The sequence below is a fragment of the Pygocentrus nattereri genome, chromosome 11, assembly GCF_015220715.1.
Source record: "Pygocentrus nattereri isolate fPygNat1 chromosome 11, fPygNat1.pri, whole genome shotgun sequence".
Lineage (NCBI taxonomy): Eukaryota > Metazoa > Chordata > Actinopteri > Characiformes > Serrasalmidae > Pygocentrus > Pygocentrus nattereri.
The window spans coordinates 11,815,975-11,836,559 of NC_051221.1; the positions used below are offsets into that span (position 1 = coordinate 11,815,975).

General features: G+C 38.8%; 1 protein-coding gene across 1 annotated transcript; it reads left to right on the forward strand.

Moving 5' to 3' along the window:
• Nucleotides 1–683: 683 nt before the first annotated feature.
• On the forward strand, nucleotides 684–20,458 carry clic1 (chloride intracellular channel 1). The gene is made up of 6 exons (XM_017711951.2): nucleotides 684–824; nucleotides 7,379–7,488; nucleotides 8,181–8,306; nucleotides 8,593–8,699; nucleotides 11,829–12,010; nucleotides 12,748–20,458. Exons 1-6 carry the CDS (start codon nucleotides 783–785, stop codon nucleotides 12,907–12,909), a joined length of 729 nt encoding a protein of 242 aa, XP_017567440.1. The 5' UTR covers nucleotides 684–782; the 3' UTR covers nucleotides 12,910–20,458.
• Nucleotides 20,459–20,585: the final 127 nt, after the last annotated feature.

A 20,585-nucleotide genomic window follows, 5' to 3' on the forward strand; every position in this document is an offset into this window, starting at 1 on the left:
GTGAAATATATTTAAAAATCAAACACAAAATATGAAATGTGCCAAAACTTTTCCACAGGAAACATTCAATGATATTTACTGTAAACATTTATTGTATATATTATTGTGTAGAAGTGGTGCACCTAAGTGTGTAGAAAATGTTACCCAGAGAAGATGTGTTAACTTATTTTCACTTAGAAAATCAACAAAACCTGTCATTTGGCCAGAACTGTACAAACTGACTGTATAAGCTGGATGAAAAATGCAATTAAATATGATTCAAAAGCTAAAACTTCTCAGCCTAACGTATTTCCCTGCTCCCTACTTAGTGCACTAAATATCAAATTTGGAGCCTTGTTTCAAATTCATCTAGGACCGGCTAGCTCCGCCCCTTCTGCACCGTGATTGGTTGTAGGGCTCTCTGTTCTACAGCAGGATTAGCCGCTAGAGCCCCTCCTCCTGAGCCAGGATTGGCTGATAGCCCCGTTCTGGAACTTTGCAAACTAACCAATCATAGCGAAGGGAGGGTTGGGCCTCTGGAACGGCGGGCTGATTGTGACGTAGGGCCGCCTAGCCAATCCGTTTCGTGCTCTAGAACGCCAAGCTTGATCCATCGGCCAATCCTAGCGAAGGAGGGGCGGGGCTTGTCGGAATACGGGTGGGAAAAGAACAGCCAGGCGGGCTGCAGCGGAGCGGAAGTCAGCTCGAGTCCGGGACGCACAGCGCGAGACGTGCAGCGCTGCAGAAGTTAGTGACACTCATTATTTGCGTCTTTTTGGGGGTTTTGCGCAGATCAGAGCGACATGTGCGACGACAGTCAACCCGAGGTGGAACTTTTCGTGAAGGTGAGGCTGAGTTTCACTGCCCATTGTAACAGATGGTCATCAGGCCAGCTGAGTGTAAGACCGTTTAACCCGGTTTAGCAGCCAAATGTGAGAATATTGGGCCGCAGTGGGCGCACAGAGTGGCCGACATCAGCTGATTAAACCCTGCAGAGCAGCTGACGGAGCTCTGAGTGGAGCTTTGAATAAACTCAGAGATAAGGCACCTGATAAGGAGAGCAAGGTGCGGCTCTCCGGCTTGTAAAGCTGGTGCTGGCCGCCTGGGCTGCAGATCAGGGTGGCCAGGGTGGTCAGACACTGAGATCTGCTGTTTATTCAGGGTTGCTGGCCTGTGTGTAGGAGCTGTGTTGGGCTTTGGGGCGTTGGCTCTGAGAGGAAGCGATGTAAGCGCGGTAAATGTGAGCTGAACTTCAGTTTGGACGTGCTGAAAACACTGCACACACTGTTTGTTTTGCTATACTTGTGAGTACCACATGTCTGATAGGAGGACGTGACCTTTGGGCTCAAGTGAGGCCACTTTGCTGGTCATCCCTGCCGAAACAAGTCAGTTTGATACCACTGGGATTAAACCTAGACCAAGCACCACTAGTTTCCTCTGGAACACCTTTAGATCCCACTTGGAAACGATCAAATGCAAGTAGTATCAGCCATTGGTCACCTGTTGGACAATTAGGATCGCTTACATTGTGATATCAAACCATCAGATAAGGCAGAGTCCATTACAGAACTATCAGGAACCAACAGAAACACGTAATTATTTCTTTAGAAGTTTTCGGCTGGGCTCACTTTAGAACGTGTTGTGTTCACTATAAACTACATTCTTTCTTTTTGAGAACCCAAAAGAGCAGAAAGATCGCCTTTTGGATACCGAGGCTAAGGTTAGGGTAGGTGCACGTGCAGGTGTAGTATTACTGGGCTACTATAGTGCACGTAGTAATAAAAACCTATGGAAGTCCTTACCTGTATAGCAAAACAAACAAGTGTATGTATGAGAGCGCGAGAGAGAGAGAGAGAGAGAGAGAGAGAGAGAGAGAGACAGACAGACAGAAAGAGAAAGAAAGACAGAGAGGGAGAGAGAGTGAGAGAGACAGAGAGAGAGACAGATACACAGAAAGAGAGAGAAAGACAGGGAGAGAGAGACGGAGAGAGAGACAGACAGAGAAAAAGAGAGAGAGAGAGAGAGAGAGAGAGAGAGAGAGGAAGAGAAAGACAGAGGGGGGAGAGAGAAAGAGACAGAGAGAGGGGGAGGGAGAGAGAGAGAGAGAGAGAGAGAGAGAGAGAGAGAGAGAGAGAAAGAGAGACAGAGGGAGAGAGAGACAGAGGGGGAGAGAGAGAGGGGGGAGAGAGGGAGAGGGAAGGAGAGAGAGAGAGAGAGAGAGAAGGAGAGAGAGAGGGAGAGGGAGAGAGAGAGAGAGAGAGAGAGAGAGAGAGAGAGTATGAAAGCAGTCATTGTTTACTGCCCCACTGAAAGCCTGAAAGGAGCTTTAGAGGTTCAGTGTCCTGTAGGTCAGAGTGGAGGAGGAGGCCAGCTGGGCACAGCTAAGGTGGTGAGAGAAACTGGCAAAAATGTGTTGGGTGTTTCGTCTGGTCAGAGGAAAGAAGACAAGGAAAGTTGGTGGTGGAATGAGGAAGTCCAGGAGAGTATTCAGAAGAAGAAGGCAGCTAAGAAAAAGTGGGATAACCAGAGAGATGAAGGAAGTAGGCAGGACTACTGTGAGGCTAGTCGCATAGCGAAAAGAATGGTGGCAAAGGAAAAGGCTCAGGCCTATGATGAGCTGTATGAGAGGCTGGACAGTAAAGAAGGAGTAAAGGACTTGTATCGTGTGGCTAAACAGAGAGATAGAGCTGGAAAGGATGTACAGCAGGTTAGGCTGATAAAGGATAGAGAGGGAAATGTACTAGTGAGTGAACAGAGAGTGTTGAGTAGATGGAAGGAGTACTTTGAAGAACTAATGAATGAGGAAAACGAGAGAGAGAGGAGGACAATGGGGGAGAGATAGTGGATCAGGAAGTGCAGAGAATTAGTAAGGTTGAAATGAGGGCAGCTTTAAAAAGGATGAAGAATGGAAAGGCAGTTGGTCCAGATGACATACATGTGGAGGTATGGAGATGTTTAGGAGAGAAGGCAGTGGACTTTTTAACCAGGTTGTTTAACAAAATCCTGGAGAGTGAGAGGATGCCTGGTGAGTGGAGAAGCAGTGTATTGGTCCCCATTTTTAAGAACAAGGGTGATGTGCAGAGCTGCAGTAACTACAGAGGTATAAAGTTGATGAGCCACACCATGAAGGTATGGGAAAGAGTTGTTGAAGCAAGGCTAAGGCGAGAGGTTCAGATCAGTGAGCAGCAGTTTGGTTTCATGCCCAGAAAGAGTACCACAGATGCAATTTTTGCATTGAGAGTGTTGGTAGAGAAGTACAGAGAAGGTCAGAAGGAGCTACATTGTGTCTTTGTGGATCTAGAGAAGGCATATGATAGGGTCCCAAGAGAGGAACTGTGGTACTGTATGAGGAAGTCAGGTGTAGCTGTAAAGTATGTTAGGGTGGTGCAGGACATGTATGAGGATAGTGAGACAGTGGTGAGGTGTGCAGTTGGAGTGACAAATGGTTTCAAGGTGAAGGTAGGGTTACATCAGGGATCAGCTTTGAGCCCCTTCTTGTTTGCAATGGTGATGAAAAGGTTGACAGATCAGGTCAGGCAGGAGGCTCCATGGACCATGATGTTTGCAGATGACTTTGTAATCTGTGGTGAGAGTAGAGAGCAGGTGGAAGAGAATCTGGAGAGGTGGAGGTTTGCACTGGAGAGGAGAGGAATGAAGGTCAGTAAAGACAAGACGGAATACATGTGTGTGAATGAGAGGGAGGCAGGTGGAAAGGTGAAGATGCAAGGAGAAGAGGTCGTAAAGGTGGATGACTTCAAATATCTTGGGTCAACCATCCAGAGCAATGGACAGTGTAGAATAGAGGTGAAGAAGAGGGTACAGGCAGAATGGAGTGGGTGGAGACGGGTGTCAGGGCTGATGTGTGACAGAAGGATGGCAGCAAGAGTGAAAGGGAAGGTTTACAAGACAGTAGTGCGTCCTGCTATGATGTATGGTTTGGAGACTGTGGCTCTGTCTAAAAGACAGGAGGCTGAGCTGGAGGTGGCAGCAATGAAGATGCTGAGATTTTTGCTGGGAGTGACAAGGATGGACAAGATTAGAAATGAGCAGATCAGAGGGACAGTGAAGGTGGAGCAGTTTGGAGATAAAGCCAGAGAGGCCAGGTTGAGATGGTTTGGACATGTGTTGAGGAGGAATAGTGGATATATTGGGCAAAGAAGGTTGGAGATGGAGCTGCCGGGTAGAAGGAGAAGAGGTAGACCTCAGAGAAGGTTTATGGATGTAGTGGTGGACATGGAGATGGTTGGTGTTAAAGTAGAGGAGGCAGTGGATAGGGCAAGATGGAGGCAGATGATCCGCTGTGGCGACCCCTAAAGGGAGCAGCTGAAAGAAGAAATAGAAGAATGATAGTAGTAATAATAGTAATAATGATACAACAGCCAACAGCATTATACACCTGCAATAAACAGTAATAATAATGTAATAAAGATGTTACAACAACAAAGAATACTAACCGGAAAAATGTTATAATAAAATGAATAATAAAAATGTTACAACAACAATATAATAATAAAGTAATTATTTCTATTAATTTCTCCAAATGTTGACTTACTGTGTTGATATAATGACTTTCTTGAAATCTGGACTCGTAAAAGTACCTCAAACTATTGACTTAATACCTCCAAAATATTTCCTCAGAATTTCAAAACAGTGATGTATTTTTTTAAAATGATTTTATTCACAATATTTACTTATAATACAATTTTCTTATTACCTCAAAATAGTGGCTTGATCTTTTTAAATCTTATTTTCTCAAACATTTGGCTTAGCAACTTTAATTACTTATTTTTTCAAGGGCTTAGCAACTTTAAATAATGACTTATTTTTTCAAACATTTGGCTTAACAACTTCAAATAACTTATTTGCTCAAACATTTGGCTTAGCAACTTTAAATAATGACTTATTTTATCAAACATTTGGTTTAGCAACTTTAAATAATGACTTATTTTCTCAAACATTTGGCTTAGCAACTTTAAATAACAACTTATTTTCTCAAACATTTGGCTTAGCAACTTTAAATAATTACTTATTTTCTCAAACATTTGGCTTAGCAACTTTAAATAATGACATTTTCACAAACATTTGGCTTAGCATCTTTAAATAATGACTTATTTTTTCTAACTTTTGGCTTAACAACTTTGAATAATGACTTATTTTGGTGCTAAGAGTTATTTTATTGCTCAAACATTTGACTTAACAACTTTAAATAACAACTTATTTTCTCAAACATTTGGCTTAGCAACTTTAATTACTTATTTTATCAAACATTTGGTTTAGCAACTTTAAATAAATACTTATTTTCTTAAACATTTGGCTTAGCAACTTTAAATAATGACTTATTTTGTTGCTAAGACTTATTTTGTTGCTCAAACATTTGGCTTAGCAACTTTAAATAATGACTTATTTTCTCAACCATTTGGCTTAGCAACTTTAAATAATGACTTATTTTATCAAACATTTGGCTTACCATCTTTAAATAATGACTTATTTTCTCAAACATTTGGCTTAGCAACTTTAAATAACGAATATTTTTTTCTAACTTTTGGCTTAACAACTTTGAATAATGACTTATTTTGTTGCTAAGAGTTATTTTATTGCTCAAACATTTGACTTAACAACTTTAAATAACAACTTATTTTTTTAACATTTGGCTTAGCAACTTGAAATAACGACTTATTTTGTTGCTAGGACTTATTTTGTTGCTCAAACATTTGGGCTTTAAATAAGGATTTATTTTTTCAAACATTTTGCTTAACAACTTTATACAATGGCTTATTTTCTCAAACATTTGGTTTAGCAACTTTATATAATGACTTATTTTCTCAAACATTTGGCTTAGCAGCTTTACATAATAACTTATTTTCTCAAACATTTGGCTTAACAACTTTAAATAATGACTTATTTTCTCAAATATTTGGCTCAGCAACTTTAAATAATGACTGTTTTTCTTAAACATTTGGCTTAGCCATTTAAATATAGTGACTTACTTTCTCAAACATTTGGCTTAACAACTTTAAATAATGACTTATTTTGTTGCTAAGACGTATTTTGTTGCTCAAACATTGGGCTTAGCAGCTTTAAAGACTTATTTTCTCAAACCTTTAACTTAGTAACTTTAAATAATGACTTACTTTCTCAAACATTTGGCTTAGCAACTTTAAATAACAACTTATTTTCTTAAACATTGGGATTAGCCACTTTACATAATTATATTTTATTTTCTCAAATATTGGGCTTAGCAACTTTAAATAATGATTTATTTTTTCAAACATTTGGCTTAGCAACTTTAAATAATGATTTATTTTCTCAAACATTTGGCTTAACAACTTTAAACAATGACTTATTTTGTTGCTAAGACTTATTTTGCTGCTCAAATATTTGGCTTAGCAACTTTAAATAATGACTTATTTTCTAAACATTGGGCTTAGCAGCTTTAAATAATGACTTATTTTCTCAAACCTTTGACTTAGTAACTTTAAATAATGACTTACTTTCTCAAACATTTGGCTTAGCAACTTTAAATAACAACTTATTTTCTTAAACATTGGGATTAGCAACTTTATATAATTTTATTTTCACAAATATTGGGCTTAACAACTTTAAATAATGACTTATTTTCTAACATTGGAATTAGAAACTTTACATAATGAACATTAAATTTAGCAACTTTAAATAATGACTTATTTTCATCAGACCTGGCAACTGACTATCTGAAACTATTTTTTCAAAATATTTACCAGCTATTTTACAATAATAAAGGATTCAAAGTTCAAAGTTGTGCTTAGTATTTTGAAATAATTATTTCAGTTTTTTGACACAGGAAATCAAACTTTGAAGAAAATAAGTCACTATGTTGAGATTTCTCAACATTTTGAGAAAATGTCTATGAGATGTTAAGTCAATATTCTGAGTCAGTATTTTGACATAGGAAGTCAAATGTTTGAGAAAATAAGTCATTAATTTGAGATACTAAGTCAGAACCAGGGGAAGGTTGGCTAAGTAATTATTTTAGCTATTGTTCCATCTCAATGTAAAGCTCATGTAGGAGTGATTAGCAGACCGCTACCCTGAACTGATCTGTATATCACTGTTGTCAGAACAAAACCTCCAAAATGGTAAATTTACAGGAGAAGGAAAAAACTACTTTACTTTTAATGTAAGTCATGGAACCGTACTACTTTCCAAGTCATTTTTGGCTTTTTTTTTTGGTCCATTCCTCATGAAATTTACATGCAACATAAAAGGCAACATGCATTTTCAAATCATGAAAAAAAAGATACAAGGTTTTGTTACGACAGTAGCAATATATTTATTAATATAATAACATATATGTATATAATGTATGTCAGGAAGCTGATCTGAGGTGATAACGGGACTCTGTATTGTCTTCTCTGTGCAGGCGGGCAGTGATGGTCAGAGCATCGGGAACTGCCCTTTCTCACAGAGGCTCTTCATGGTGCTGTGGCTGAAGGGAGTGACATTTAACGTCACTACAGTCGATATGAAGAGGTGAGTATATTGCTGACACATGCAACCATATGCTAAAGTTTCTGCATGTATTGTTGATTTGGAAGTGTTGCTACAGTGATAAAACCTTGAATCTACTCAGTGGGAGCTTTACAGGAGAGGGAAGAACTGTGTTAACTGTAAATAGAAGTTAAACACAAGATTTTCAGTGATAGCAAGTCATTAAAAAAATAACATATTAAAAAATGTATAGTATACACACACACACACATACACACACGCACACACACACACACACACACACACACACACACATATATATATATATATATATATATATATATATATATATATATATACAACTGATAAACAGTTGCAATTTAAGCATTTTTCTTGTTCATTGTTTACACCTGCTAAAAAAATACCAGCCTAAAGTGGCTAGATTGGCCGATTAGCTTCCTTACTGCTTAGCTGTGTTTACCTGGAAACTAACACTGGTTATACTGTTGAATCAATACAGCACACACCCATACAAATGTCTGCAGGACATGTGGACTCGAGTGAAGCTGAATAAGAAAATATAATGCAGCATTAAAATGAGTGAGGTCTGACAGATAAACAGTTAGCCTAAACAGTGATCAGGAGATCCTGTAATCATTTTGACTGGACTGAGGATGTTATTAATGTTATTTTTCTCTCTCTCTCTCTCTCTCTCTCTCCCTCTCTCGCTGCAGGAAGCCTGATATCCTGAAGGATTTGGCTCCTGGAGCTCAGCCCCCGTTCCTGCTGTACGGGAGGGAAGTGAAGACAGACACCAACAAGATCGAGGAGTTTCTGGAGGAGCACCTCAGCCCTCCCAAGTAATCATTAATTCGCTGACTGCTTCCTTCATTAATCGTCGTTCTAAGGCTGGCCGATTTTTGCAGTAGGTCATGGAGAACATGTCTCAGCTGACTGATCTCATTTGCACAAAGGAGGATGTCTGAGTAGTTTTCATTTTAGATTAAACTGTCACTGAAAATTACTTTAAAGGTTTCATAATTTACTGAGACTTTTATTGTGCCGCTTGTTGTTTTGTGTATTATTCCTATTTCTAATCTTCACTGGTATTTCTCTGGTCGCGGATCCCCACTCCGCTCACTGCAGGTACCCACGCTTGGCAGCCCGTAACCCAGAGTCTAACACCGCTGGCATGGACGTGTTCTCCAAATTCTCAGCCTACATCAAGAACTCCAACCCAGGGATGAATGACAGTAAGCATCACATCTTAGAGAACATTCTGGAGAAAGTAGTGCTACTGACTGAAACATGTCACTAATATCTCACTACAACAGTAACACGAGAGGTCTGTGGGGCAATATTACGCATTAGAACAGCACAAGAGGTCACATTGACCAGATTTAATACAGATTGGTCACTGTTAACACTGTGATCTGAGAGTGTTTTCTCGATTTGTGCATATCTTCTTAAATTCTCCTACAAAGCTATTTGCATACAACATGATACTCATATGTCTCATATTATAACACCTGGTTAACTTTGTCGCTAATTTCCAAAACTGCAGCACCAACTTCAGCAGCTGCAAACTCTCTGTAGACCATTTCACATGTGTCTCCAATGTGGACTGAATGAAGAATGAAGGGTTTCTGGCATGATGGTCAATCCTTAGTGATTTCCTGAGTATCCATTGGTCAGTTTTACACAGAACGTAGACGGACACACAAATTCACCAATTACACATGATGAGAGGCAGATGACATGTATCTCAGCCCCTTTTCACAGGCTGATAACTCCAGCTGTGAGTCACTTTGGTTCTTGCAATTTGGTGGAAAAGGTGGAAAGGGTGACTCTACAGATTCAGGAAATGTTTGTACCACATTTCTGCGCTGTTTTATCGCAAAGATAGAGAAGCAGATATAAACACATTAAATTTGTCAGACGGGCAAGTTTATGGACCCCAATTGAAGGTCTGACTGGTTGTGGCTACAGTATACGTCCAAAACTCATAGTGTTTCTTCTGAAATTAAGGGTATTAATAGGGAGTTTGTCCTCCTTTGCTGCAGTAACAGCTTCTACTCTTCTGGGAAGGCTTTACACTAGATGGTGGAACAGTGCTCTGAGTAGTTGATTGAGCATTAGTGAGGTCAGGTACTGATGTTGGTGGATCACTCAAACTCATCACTCCAGAGGACACAGTTCTACTGCTCCACAGCCCAATGCTGTGGTGGCTTTATAACCCTGTAGCCCATGCTTGGCTTTAGACGCGGTGACCTTAGGCTCATTAGAGGGGCGCTCTAGTGGGATAAACATATTTCATTATTGATATAGCCTTGACAACATTGTTATAACACATAGTTTGGAGGAATTATTGTCATGCATGATGTTTCAATAATGAAATAGTAGGTTAACGTTTGGACTGAGTATAGGAGCTGGGTTTACTCATACAGACTATTCTGGACAGTCATATCTGCTGGACTCTGCTAGGACTTTTTACCAACTGACCATGAATTAATAACTGCTAAGTATTCATTATGCTGATCCAATATCCATTATGAATTATTCAGTAAATAATAAAAATTATTTAGTGACCATGATAAGCTATTCACTTACTACTATGAAAGTATGTTCAGTATGTATTATGAATTATTTGGTACCTACTACAAATGTACCTGTAACAAAATTATTTAGTAACTAGTACAAATGGTTTAGTGTCAACTACAAATTCTTTAGTATCAAGTATGAAATACTCAGTAACTACTATAAATTATTAACTAATTACTAGGAAGTATCCACTATTAAATGTTTACTATCTGCTATGGATTATTCAGTAACTGCTGTGAATGATTTAGTATGTATTTTAAATGAATCAGTAACTGCTGCGAGTGATTTAGTATCTATTTTAAATGATTCAGTAACTGCTATGAATGATTTAATATCCATTTTAAATGATTCGGTAACTGCTGTGAATGATTTAGTATCTATTTTAAATGATTCAGTAACTGCTATGAATGATTTAATATCCATTTTAAATGATTCGGTAACTGCTGTGAATGATTTAGTATCTATTTTAAATGATTCATTAACTGCTACGAGTGATTTAGTATCTATTTTAAAGGATTCAGTAACTGCTGCGAGTGATTTAGTATCTATGTTAAAGGATTCAGTAACTGCTACGAGTGATTTAATATCTATTTTAAATGATTCATTAACTGCTATTAATGATTTGATATGTTTAAAATGATTCAGTAACTGCTATGAATGGTTTAATATTTAAACCATTTTAAATGATTCAGTAACTGCTGTGAATGATTTATTATCTAGTTTAAACAGTTCAGTAACTGCTGTGAATGATTTAATATCTATTTTAAATTATTCACTAACTGCTATGAATGATTTAATATCTATTTGAAATGACTCAGTAACTGCTATGAATGGTTTAATATCTATTTTAAATTATTCAGTAACTGATATGAATGGTTTAATATCTATTTTAAATTATTCAGTTACTGATATGAATGGTTTAATATCTATTTTAAATGATTCAGTAATTGCTGTGAATGATTTAATATCTATTTTAAATTATTCAGTAACTGCTATGAATGATTTAATATCTGTTTTAGAGGATTCAGTAACTGCTATGAATGATTTAATATCTGTTTTAGAGGATTCAGTAACTGCTATGAGTGATTTAATATCTGTTTGAAATTATTCAGTAACTGCTGTGAATGGTTTAATATGTATTTTAAATTATTCAGTAACTGCTATGAATGATTTAATTTCTATTTTAAATGATTCAGTAACTGCTGTGAGAGATTTAATATGTTTTAAATGATTCAGTAACTGCTGTGAGTGATTTAATATGTTTTAAATGATTCAGTAACTGCTGTGAATGATTTAAAATCTATTTTAAATGATTCAGTAACTGCTGTATTGATTTAGTATCTAATTATTTTAGTTTGGACTGAAATGCAGTGATTGTCCAAGCAGTTGTGCTAAACCCTTCACTGTCTCTTCAACACTGTGCTAAAACAGACTGGGCAGTTCACAGTGGCTACGTCAAACTGACCAAGCCTGTGGTTTAGTTCAGTTTAGGGGATTTAAAGGTATCTCCTCTATAAATGTGTGTGCCAGGCCTAATCCAAATCCAATGTTCCAGGATTAGAGCCAAACACTAACTTCCTGTTAAGAAACACGCACATACACACATACACACACACACACACAGACACACACACATAGTTTACAAAACATGGACTGATCACAGTCCATAGCCTCATTATAGCCACACTGGAGTGACAGTTTTAGTCTAAGACTAGACTTCCTTTGTGGGAAACCGCATTAAGTGCTTGTGATGCTGTGTGTGTGTGTGTGTGTGTGTGCAGACCTGGAGAAAGGCCTGCTGAAGGCTCTGAAGAAGCTGGACGATTATCTAGGCTCTCCTCTACCTGATGAGATTGACGAGAACAGTGCAGATGATGTCACCACGTCAACCCGTCCCTTCCTGGACGGTCAGGAACTCACGCTGGCCGACTGCAACCTGCTGCCCAAGCTACACATTGTCAAGGTAACAGACTGGTGCTCTGTAGTTTTTTTCAAACATACAGACATCTGAAATTGTTTTCGTATTTGCTTTCAGTCAAATTTGATATTCAAATTTCTCAATAAAATTATTAAAAAGCATTCAAAAGTCAGGCTTGTGCTTCCTGTTTATCTGCGCTTTTCTTATGTGCTCTAGTGATGTTTGTACTGTCGGCCAGAGACCCCCAGGCAACGTAACGCCTTTCATCTGCTGTGTCATTTATCCTTGTTTGGACTAAGCAGATCAGAAATTAAGGAGGAGAGAGGGAGTTCAGACATCTCTCTTCAATATGAGAATGCCTAATATTAGAGAGGAGCTAATTTGCTTTTCCAGTCCTAAAATAATTTCTTTTAAACTTTTATGCATGTATAAATATTAATTCAGTTATGTCAGGTTTTGTTCTGACAGCAGCGATTGATCTGTATGTACTGTAATCTAATGGAGAGGCAGTACAACTGACTCTGCAGATGTAGGGCCTGGAATTTCACAGGGAAATAAACCACACAGTGCCATATGGCATGTTGTTGGAAAGCTCAGCATCTCTGATTTAACATGGAATTTAAAGTTTGTTGATATTTAAAACTGCTGTAAAGTTATTGAAGTTCAAACACACTGTGATGCAATACGTTCAGTGCTAAGAGCTTAAGACAGTAAAGCTGTCCTTTATGTAAGTTTTATAGTACAATATCTTTAATTCCCCTCCCCCTCTCTCTCTCTATCAGGTGGTCTGTGAAAAGTATCGGGGTTTCACCATCCCTCGCACCCTTGCATCACTATGGCGATACCTGGATGCTGCCTATGCACGAGAGGAATTCTCCTCCACCTGTCCGAGTGACAACGAAATACACATCGCCTACGCGACCGTCGTAAAAGCGCTCAAATAAGACGAAACACACACACACATACACACGCACACACACACACGGATTCATGGAGAGTTTGCCAACTTGTATTTTTGCCAATGAGCTCAGGAGACGAGTTTTACATTCACATAAACACATTCAGCTATGTATATAATCCCAAACTCAGTCTTATTGTAGGTTTGCATTTCAGCAGCTGTTAAAGGAAAGATTCACTTCATTTTCAGATGTCCAGCAGCCGAGCGTATGAGCTGTTTTCCTGACGGAAGGGAGATGCAAGAAGTTCTAATAGTCAGGCCAGTAATTGGGGAGTTGCTGTCTGTTATCTTATTCTCTGAAGTTCTATAAAATCAGTCTAAGTCATTTTACGGTGCACCGATCTTAAAAAAGAATGTCACAATACAGTTTGGGCGTGACATTTTCTACAAGTCAGACATGAACAACTACAGAAAAAAGCAGAAGCAAAGCTGAAAGTTAACCTCTCCAGCATTTCCTTATTCTAAAAACAGTATCACTAGCCACAGCTAACGTGCCAAGTCACTGCTAATCACACCTCAGTGGAGGGGTTCTATGTTTTGGTCACAAACTTCAAGACAGAAAATCTCGATTACACTTAAAATAAAACACTTTTAAAGATATATTGTTTGTTCCTCAGTCCAAACATGGAAATTAAGCTGCAAAAACAGCCAGTTTCTAATTATTTGTTTGTGTTTTTTTTTTAACCAGCACATTTACATAACTATGTGGACTTCAAATACAAGAATATTAGCTATGGGTCCTTAATTTTCATCCATATTTGAGATTTTGTTTGAACCCACCAGCCCCATTTTCTCTTTCCACCACTCGTTATACTTGTTTACTGCAGTCTGGCCACCGGAGCTGCTACTGTTCCCAATGCAACGCAAAGCTGAAAGCATGTTGAAACTGTTGAAGGCAAGACTATCAGCCAGCCGCCTTCCCTTTGAACGGGATCTGCTTGGTGTTATTTGAAAATACAGTGAATCTTTCCTTTAACAAGCGAGTCGGCAAGGAAATTTACTATATTATGTTATTCATTCATTCATTCATTCAAAGCTTAAAGGCCCAGACAGCAGGAACACCCTTCCTGCAGCAGGAAGACAAAGCCCGGATTATTCATTACTCTTCACTGTATTTCTTGGAAGTGCTTGTCTTGTTAGATGCGCACCCTTCTTCTCTGTACTCATACACACCTGTGCACAGGTATGCGCCACATCATCTTGTGACGATTAAATGGGAATCAAACATTTCTGCATAATTCAGTGCAAACAGAGTCATTCAGAGTGTGAGACACTTCACTGTAGAGACTCAAAACATTGGAAAACTTGCCAATGTCTTGAGCTTCAATGTGTTTAGTGTAATAACTTTCTGTGAGGGAGCTTTGAGAGGTGGATGTCTGGTTCCTATCACCACCACTGTGAACAGTGCTGCAGATTCTCTAAAATGGAGCCTTTCACATCAAACCACAGTGGATGACTCTACACATTATCCATTAAATTGTGCAGAAATGTGTCAAAATAAGTGTAATTCCCTTTTTAATGTGCTTTGCTAAGTGGCTTGTTTTCCTGTTTAAAAAGAGAAGTGCCGGTGTTTTAGTATTGGTTATTGGTATTGTTTTGTTTTCTTTTTTTAGTGCATGTTTGGACACGAACCAACACCACCTCTGCCGTTCCCACACTCCGCTTCAGCCCTGCGCTCAGCTGCCCTCGCTTTATGTTTTTGAAACAAACCCTCGCGCAGACACCAACACAAACGAGGCTCACGCAGCCCGTCCATCTAAGCCCATGCTGAAGTTCAATGCTTTGCCATTTCTTAAGGCCTCATGCACACCATCCTTACAAATGGAGCCAATATATATCACACACTTCTACAGCCCGCAAAGCTCTGCGGACCCTCCAGCCATCCAAGCAAAGCAAAAGCAGGCTGTTTATGAAACGTTTGGCCGTTTATTTGCGCTGAAGGAAGTGAAGCAGGGGGCTCGGATAGTTTCACTTCTCCATCGCGGTACAGCAGAGCTTCTGTGCTCAGCGTGGCTCAGTGTGGCTCAGCGTCCTGACCTCAGATCAGCCCTGAAGCAGGTGAACGGTTTCTGACAGGATGCAGTTGCCTCAGACCCTTCGTGCTACTTTCCTCTTTCAGTTCTACCAAACAAAACGAAAGACTACGTGACTAGCAATGTTGCATACACTCGGCTATGGAGCAACCACTCACTGTGGGGCTGTTTTACTGGCCCATGTTGCTGCAACTGTGAACAGATGCACCCAATTCTGCCCATAGATTAGCCCGTTCTGATGTACAATTTATCTTCTTTTAGTATCACTTAGTATTAAGCAGCTAGTTGTTAATGCTGGTATGTTTACCTTCAAAGTCTTGGTGCAAACAGCAGGTTGTAAACAATGAATTGGCAGTTTTCTTTTCCAAACTGCTGTTAAAAGAATATATTGAGGCTCTTTAGGCCCAAAGGTGGATTATGCTGCGTTTGACTGAACTCGTAACTCAGATACCAAAGAAAATGAGATTTCCTACTTGGACAGCCCGGAAGAAAGTCAGGAACTCCAGATTTAATGCATCATGTCTTATCAACATAGTCTATTTACTTGAGATTACTCAACCTACAGACACGGTAGATGTTGGACCTCTGGCACCAGGTCCACTAGTGGTCATTCCACTAGTAGAATAAGAATCAGTTTGGATATTTTTAATGAAAATAATGAAAGAAACTTTTTCTGCTTAACTCTGTTATCAGATTAACCGCTTAAATTGCCAGGCCCAAAGTTTTATTACACACTTCTATAAGCTAAGAATAGCTCAGCCAGTTTGCATTGAAGTCCCTGTAGTTACTGAGTAATAAGCCTTAGTATGTAACAAGCCTGGGATTTTAAGAGGTTGGCTGAGATCTCTAGGATTAACTTGGCTCTCTGTGTGTGACTCTGTGTTGTGCTGCTAGCGAAGACAACCTAAAGATATTCAGTCAGTGTTATTAACAAAAACAAAAAAAAAGGATAGTTTAAGTGAGAGACATTCACAACAGCTAGTATGGCTAAATGTATAATTTAAAGTCAGCTGATTTGAGAAAAGATACATCACAAACAGTAAAGTTATCACTCATATCTTTAATGCTGGCTAGCTTGTTGCTTACGATACTCACTCTCAATGTTTTAGCTCAAATCAAAATAACGCAATTTTCCGAGCTTTGATTACCCGAGTTTAGTCGAACGCGGCATTAATGTACAGACTCTTTTGGGTGGACAGTGGTTAAACAGCTGAAAAGAGTCCTGACATCACAACAAGGGGATAAACGTGGTGGGCTTTAGTTTTATTCCCAAAGCATCTCCTTTAGTATACCTTATTTTTTTCAGATTTTGCAGCAACCTTGCTACATAACACTGACATAACTGTGCCCTAAACATGTCATGACTGATGTCATTTGCTGTCATTAGACATGACAGACTATTCTCGGTAATACAACATCATAACATTTCATATATCATGACGGCTAACCAGAGTGCGCTTAGCAAAAGTCACCTTGTGGTATAAGCCATCATAGCATCAAACATCATGGAATAAAACTGTTATACTGGTAAACAGACATGACACCTCGTTTTTGGCAGGGTTACGTTAATCATATGTAGCAGGGCTGGAGGTGTCCCCAAACTTTTGATGGGCAGTGAGCATACGTTTCCCAAGCACATGAACTCCCGGGTGCTCGCTTTGTGTGGGTGGGTGCGTGTTTGCGTTCAGAGCGTCCAGCACGTGGTCAGATCTCCTGCAGGCCCACCGCTTTCGCCTCTGCCTCCCAGAGGAGAGCAGAAGCAGAGCGAATGGGTGGGTGTCGGTCGGCTCACTGCTCAACAGCAGCTGGCAGCTCCACGCATCATCTGCACACCCACAGGTGGTGAGCCGGTCCGGTTACACGTCCACTCATCCTCCCTTCAGAGAGCCAGCCAGAAACAGAACCACCCAGGCAGCAGCAGCAGCTGAGACTTTAACCCTTAGGAGGCCAGAGTTACAGTCCTGTTCCTGTACATTTACTCTATAGTGTGTAATATTTACTTATATTGATGCTTTGGCATCAATTCTTCACCTTAGAAATCATTATTATATGATCCATTTGCGATACATTTAACTTACATGCATTACTATTTATATGTGGTGACACAATTGCATAATTCATTACATAATTTAGTAATAAAATAAACTAATGTTACCCATCATTGCCCTCTAAATACATCATTAATAAACATCGGATAAACAAACATTATTCACTGCCCTCTGAAAGTGTTAGTAACAAATATCAAATAAATGTTACTCACCGTCGTCCTCTAAAGGTGTTATTAATAAAGATCAAGTAAATGTTGCTCACCTTCACCCTCTAAAGGTGTTATTAACAAACATCAAATAAACGTCACCCCCCCCCAAGGAGTTGTATCACTAGTCAGATTAGAACTGCATGTCTCAACAAATATATTTATTAACATTAACATCAAATTACAGCATGTTTTTGTTATTGTTGGTAATAACTGTGGCTTTTAAGGGTTAAAGAAGGAGTTTAGAGTCAGAGCTCAGCTGTTTCAGATGTACATCAGCTCTAGTTTGCTCAGAAAGCTGCTGGAACTGCTGTTGTTGGCATGTTTTGTTGTCGGTGTGCTGAGAAACCTGTCTTTCCCGTTGTGCTAATTGCTGATTGTGGCTCTGTTTCTGAATGGCAGTTTGAGGAGAGGGGAGGCTGTGTACTGAGTGAGGAAGCCTCGGTTTGGGTTTAAATTCTGTGCAGCTGCTTCTGACCATTTATTTTGTCTTTTTCTCCTAAATGTGGCCTGTTGTTTCAAATTGCATTGTGCCTCCTCAGAATTGGATGCTGATGATTTTCTTTTGCACTACGAAAGGGGCGAGCGTCTCAGATTAGGACTGAGCTCAGAGTTTAAAACGTCAGTTTCAATTGTCTCAGGTTTCAAAGAGAGTGAAATTGCAGGTCTAGGGTCAGATTTCATGTCTAAAGGACCGTGGTGGTCAATGGCAGCGACTGTAAAATCAAATATACAACAAGACATGTTTGGTATCTAAGGTTTGCTACGATGCTAATAAGCCCTCTATGGGGAGGTGGGTAACGTCATCTATTCACAGGATGTCTGTAATGTTTATGACTGATTCACACAGGATATTCACTCATAGGTGGGAGGGGCTTCTTGATTTAGCTCATCACATCTCCATCACACTAAAAGTTCAATACACAACATGTTCATCTTCTAACAAGCAGAGAACTTGAAAAACATTGTCATATTATAGCATGGGATTAATAACCTGGGATTATTTTTACAAGTAATATTATAGTATGGGATTGATACAATCTGGTATTATGTCTACAGGTCATGTTATACCACTGGATTAAGATAATTTGGAATTATTTCTACAGGTCATATTGTAGCAAGGGATTAATATAACCTGGGATTATTTCTACATGTCATATTATGGCATGGGATTAATATAACCTGGTATTATTTCTACAGGTCATATTATATCATGGGATAAATATAACCATGGTTATTTCTACAATTCATTTTACAGTGTGGGATTAATTTAACCTGGGTTTATTTCTTAGGGTCCTTTTAGACCATGGGATTAATATAACCTGGGATTATTTATACAGTTTCTGTTACAGTGCAGGAATAATACAATCTGGAGTTATTTTTGTGTTAGTTAGTGTAATAGCAGGGGATGAACAAAACACTGGGATATACAGCAGATAAAAGCTGCTGCAATCATGACGGATTAGAACAGGCCTAAATCACTGAGCAACACTGGTAAACAATGACGTTACCCGACCTACACATGTAGAACTAATGCTGAATAAAACTTGCAGCATATTTATATTAGCCTTGTAGCTCCAATGCAAAACTAAAGAAGCTAAGTTTACCAAACTTATCTTGGCTGATATGCTGTTATATGTAAATTGAAATGTATATTTATTTATTTATTTGTAATAATAATAATAAGTTACATTTATATAGCGCCTTTCACAAACTCAATGTCGCTGTAAATGATACTTTAAAGTCTTTTTAAAAAGCAAAATTAAATATATCCGACTGGCATCTCAGAATAGAACACATCTTAAAAGCTATTTATCATCTTACAAATCCTTAAAATAGAGGTTAAAAATCTGTGATATACATCATTAAAGCAGACGCTGCTTCTTTCCACCAATGTCTGAGGACGATATTGACCAGAGAGCTGATACTAGATCACATTTTAAACTGCTTTAAAGGGAAAGTTCAACCAAACATGCGAATAATGCTAATGCTACGTTATGCTATTTTTCAGATTTGTACACTGACCTTGAGCAGCCTTTGAGGTCGTATGTATAACAGGAAGCTTAGAATTGTAGCTGATAACATATCTGACGTGCTTCTATATGATCTAGCAAGGACACATTTTCTACATAAGCCTAATTAGCAGCACTTCTGATAAGAGTGAAAGCAGCTAAACTAGCTTTAGCCACATTAGCGTTGCCTGGTTGAGCTTTTCTTTGCATCTGGGTAAAAAGATCTACTGCTCACTTTTTATATTTGCTCAAAGACACGTCACACGTCGTGTTTTCACACATTCATATATAACTGTAAGTCTTAAGGACGGTTTTTTTGATGTGGGCCTGTGGCTGAGATGTAGCCCCCGCTAATCTTACTGTAAAAACGGGAACAAGTCTTAAAATTTCTATTTTCACTTCAATCCAATCAACTTTTTATGTTTGTACTGCAGCAGTGGCCTCGTTCACTGTTACCTAAAGGGACCAACGTGTTACTTTTGAGCTCATTTAAAAGACTGAAGGTGTTTTTTAACATGTTGTATGTTCATGGAGTTTGGTGATTTTACGATGTCTAAATGGGTTCATACTGAGCAAATTTTATCAAATGTATCCAGATAAATGGTATATGAAGACTGTTTGTAATTTAAGTGATATATGATTCTAGAAAAAAAGATTTTTGGAGAAATTTCAATGTCAGAGACTGTCAGAGTCACAATGTCAGAGTCACTCTTATTTCTGTCGTTTATGTGATTTTTGCTCTTAATTCCACCGTATGTGGTGAACGTTGTATTTCTATGCTGTCATTGTTTCGTTCTGAATGACTCGCATGTGAAGATTTACAGTAAGGAGCACAATTGCGAGCAGCATGAAAGGAAAAACACCCCCTCCCTCTTGTTTCCGTGCCTCTTAACTGATCTCTTTGTCTGAGGTCACGCAAATTTTTTTCTCTGTCCGGCCGCTGCTTCTGCGCCCTTTCTTCCTTCCTATTTTTCATCCTTTCTTTCTCTTACACCTGAGTATTTCAAGCATTTCATGCACCTTCCTTTGTGAGAAAAGCCTGTGGTTGCACGTCTGATATGCAGGGTGTTTATGTTAGTGCAGATTTAATGGTCACATTAAGTTTGATTGATGAGATGAACATTAGGGTGACAATCAAATGGAAATGTTTTGTCCTGTTTTGTATCCTTTTTTAAGTGCAAATGGAAAAACTGTACACAACAAATAGCCTTAATAAAGAGCAGAAATTACAGTGGAGACTGATCACTGGTTTTTATTGACGTGGGAGTTGGATCTCATGAGCACCAGTTAGGTGTGGGCAACACGTGGGGGCATAGCCAAGGGGTAGTGCAGGGGTCACAACTTAAATGTTAAAAAGAGCCAT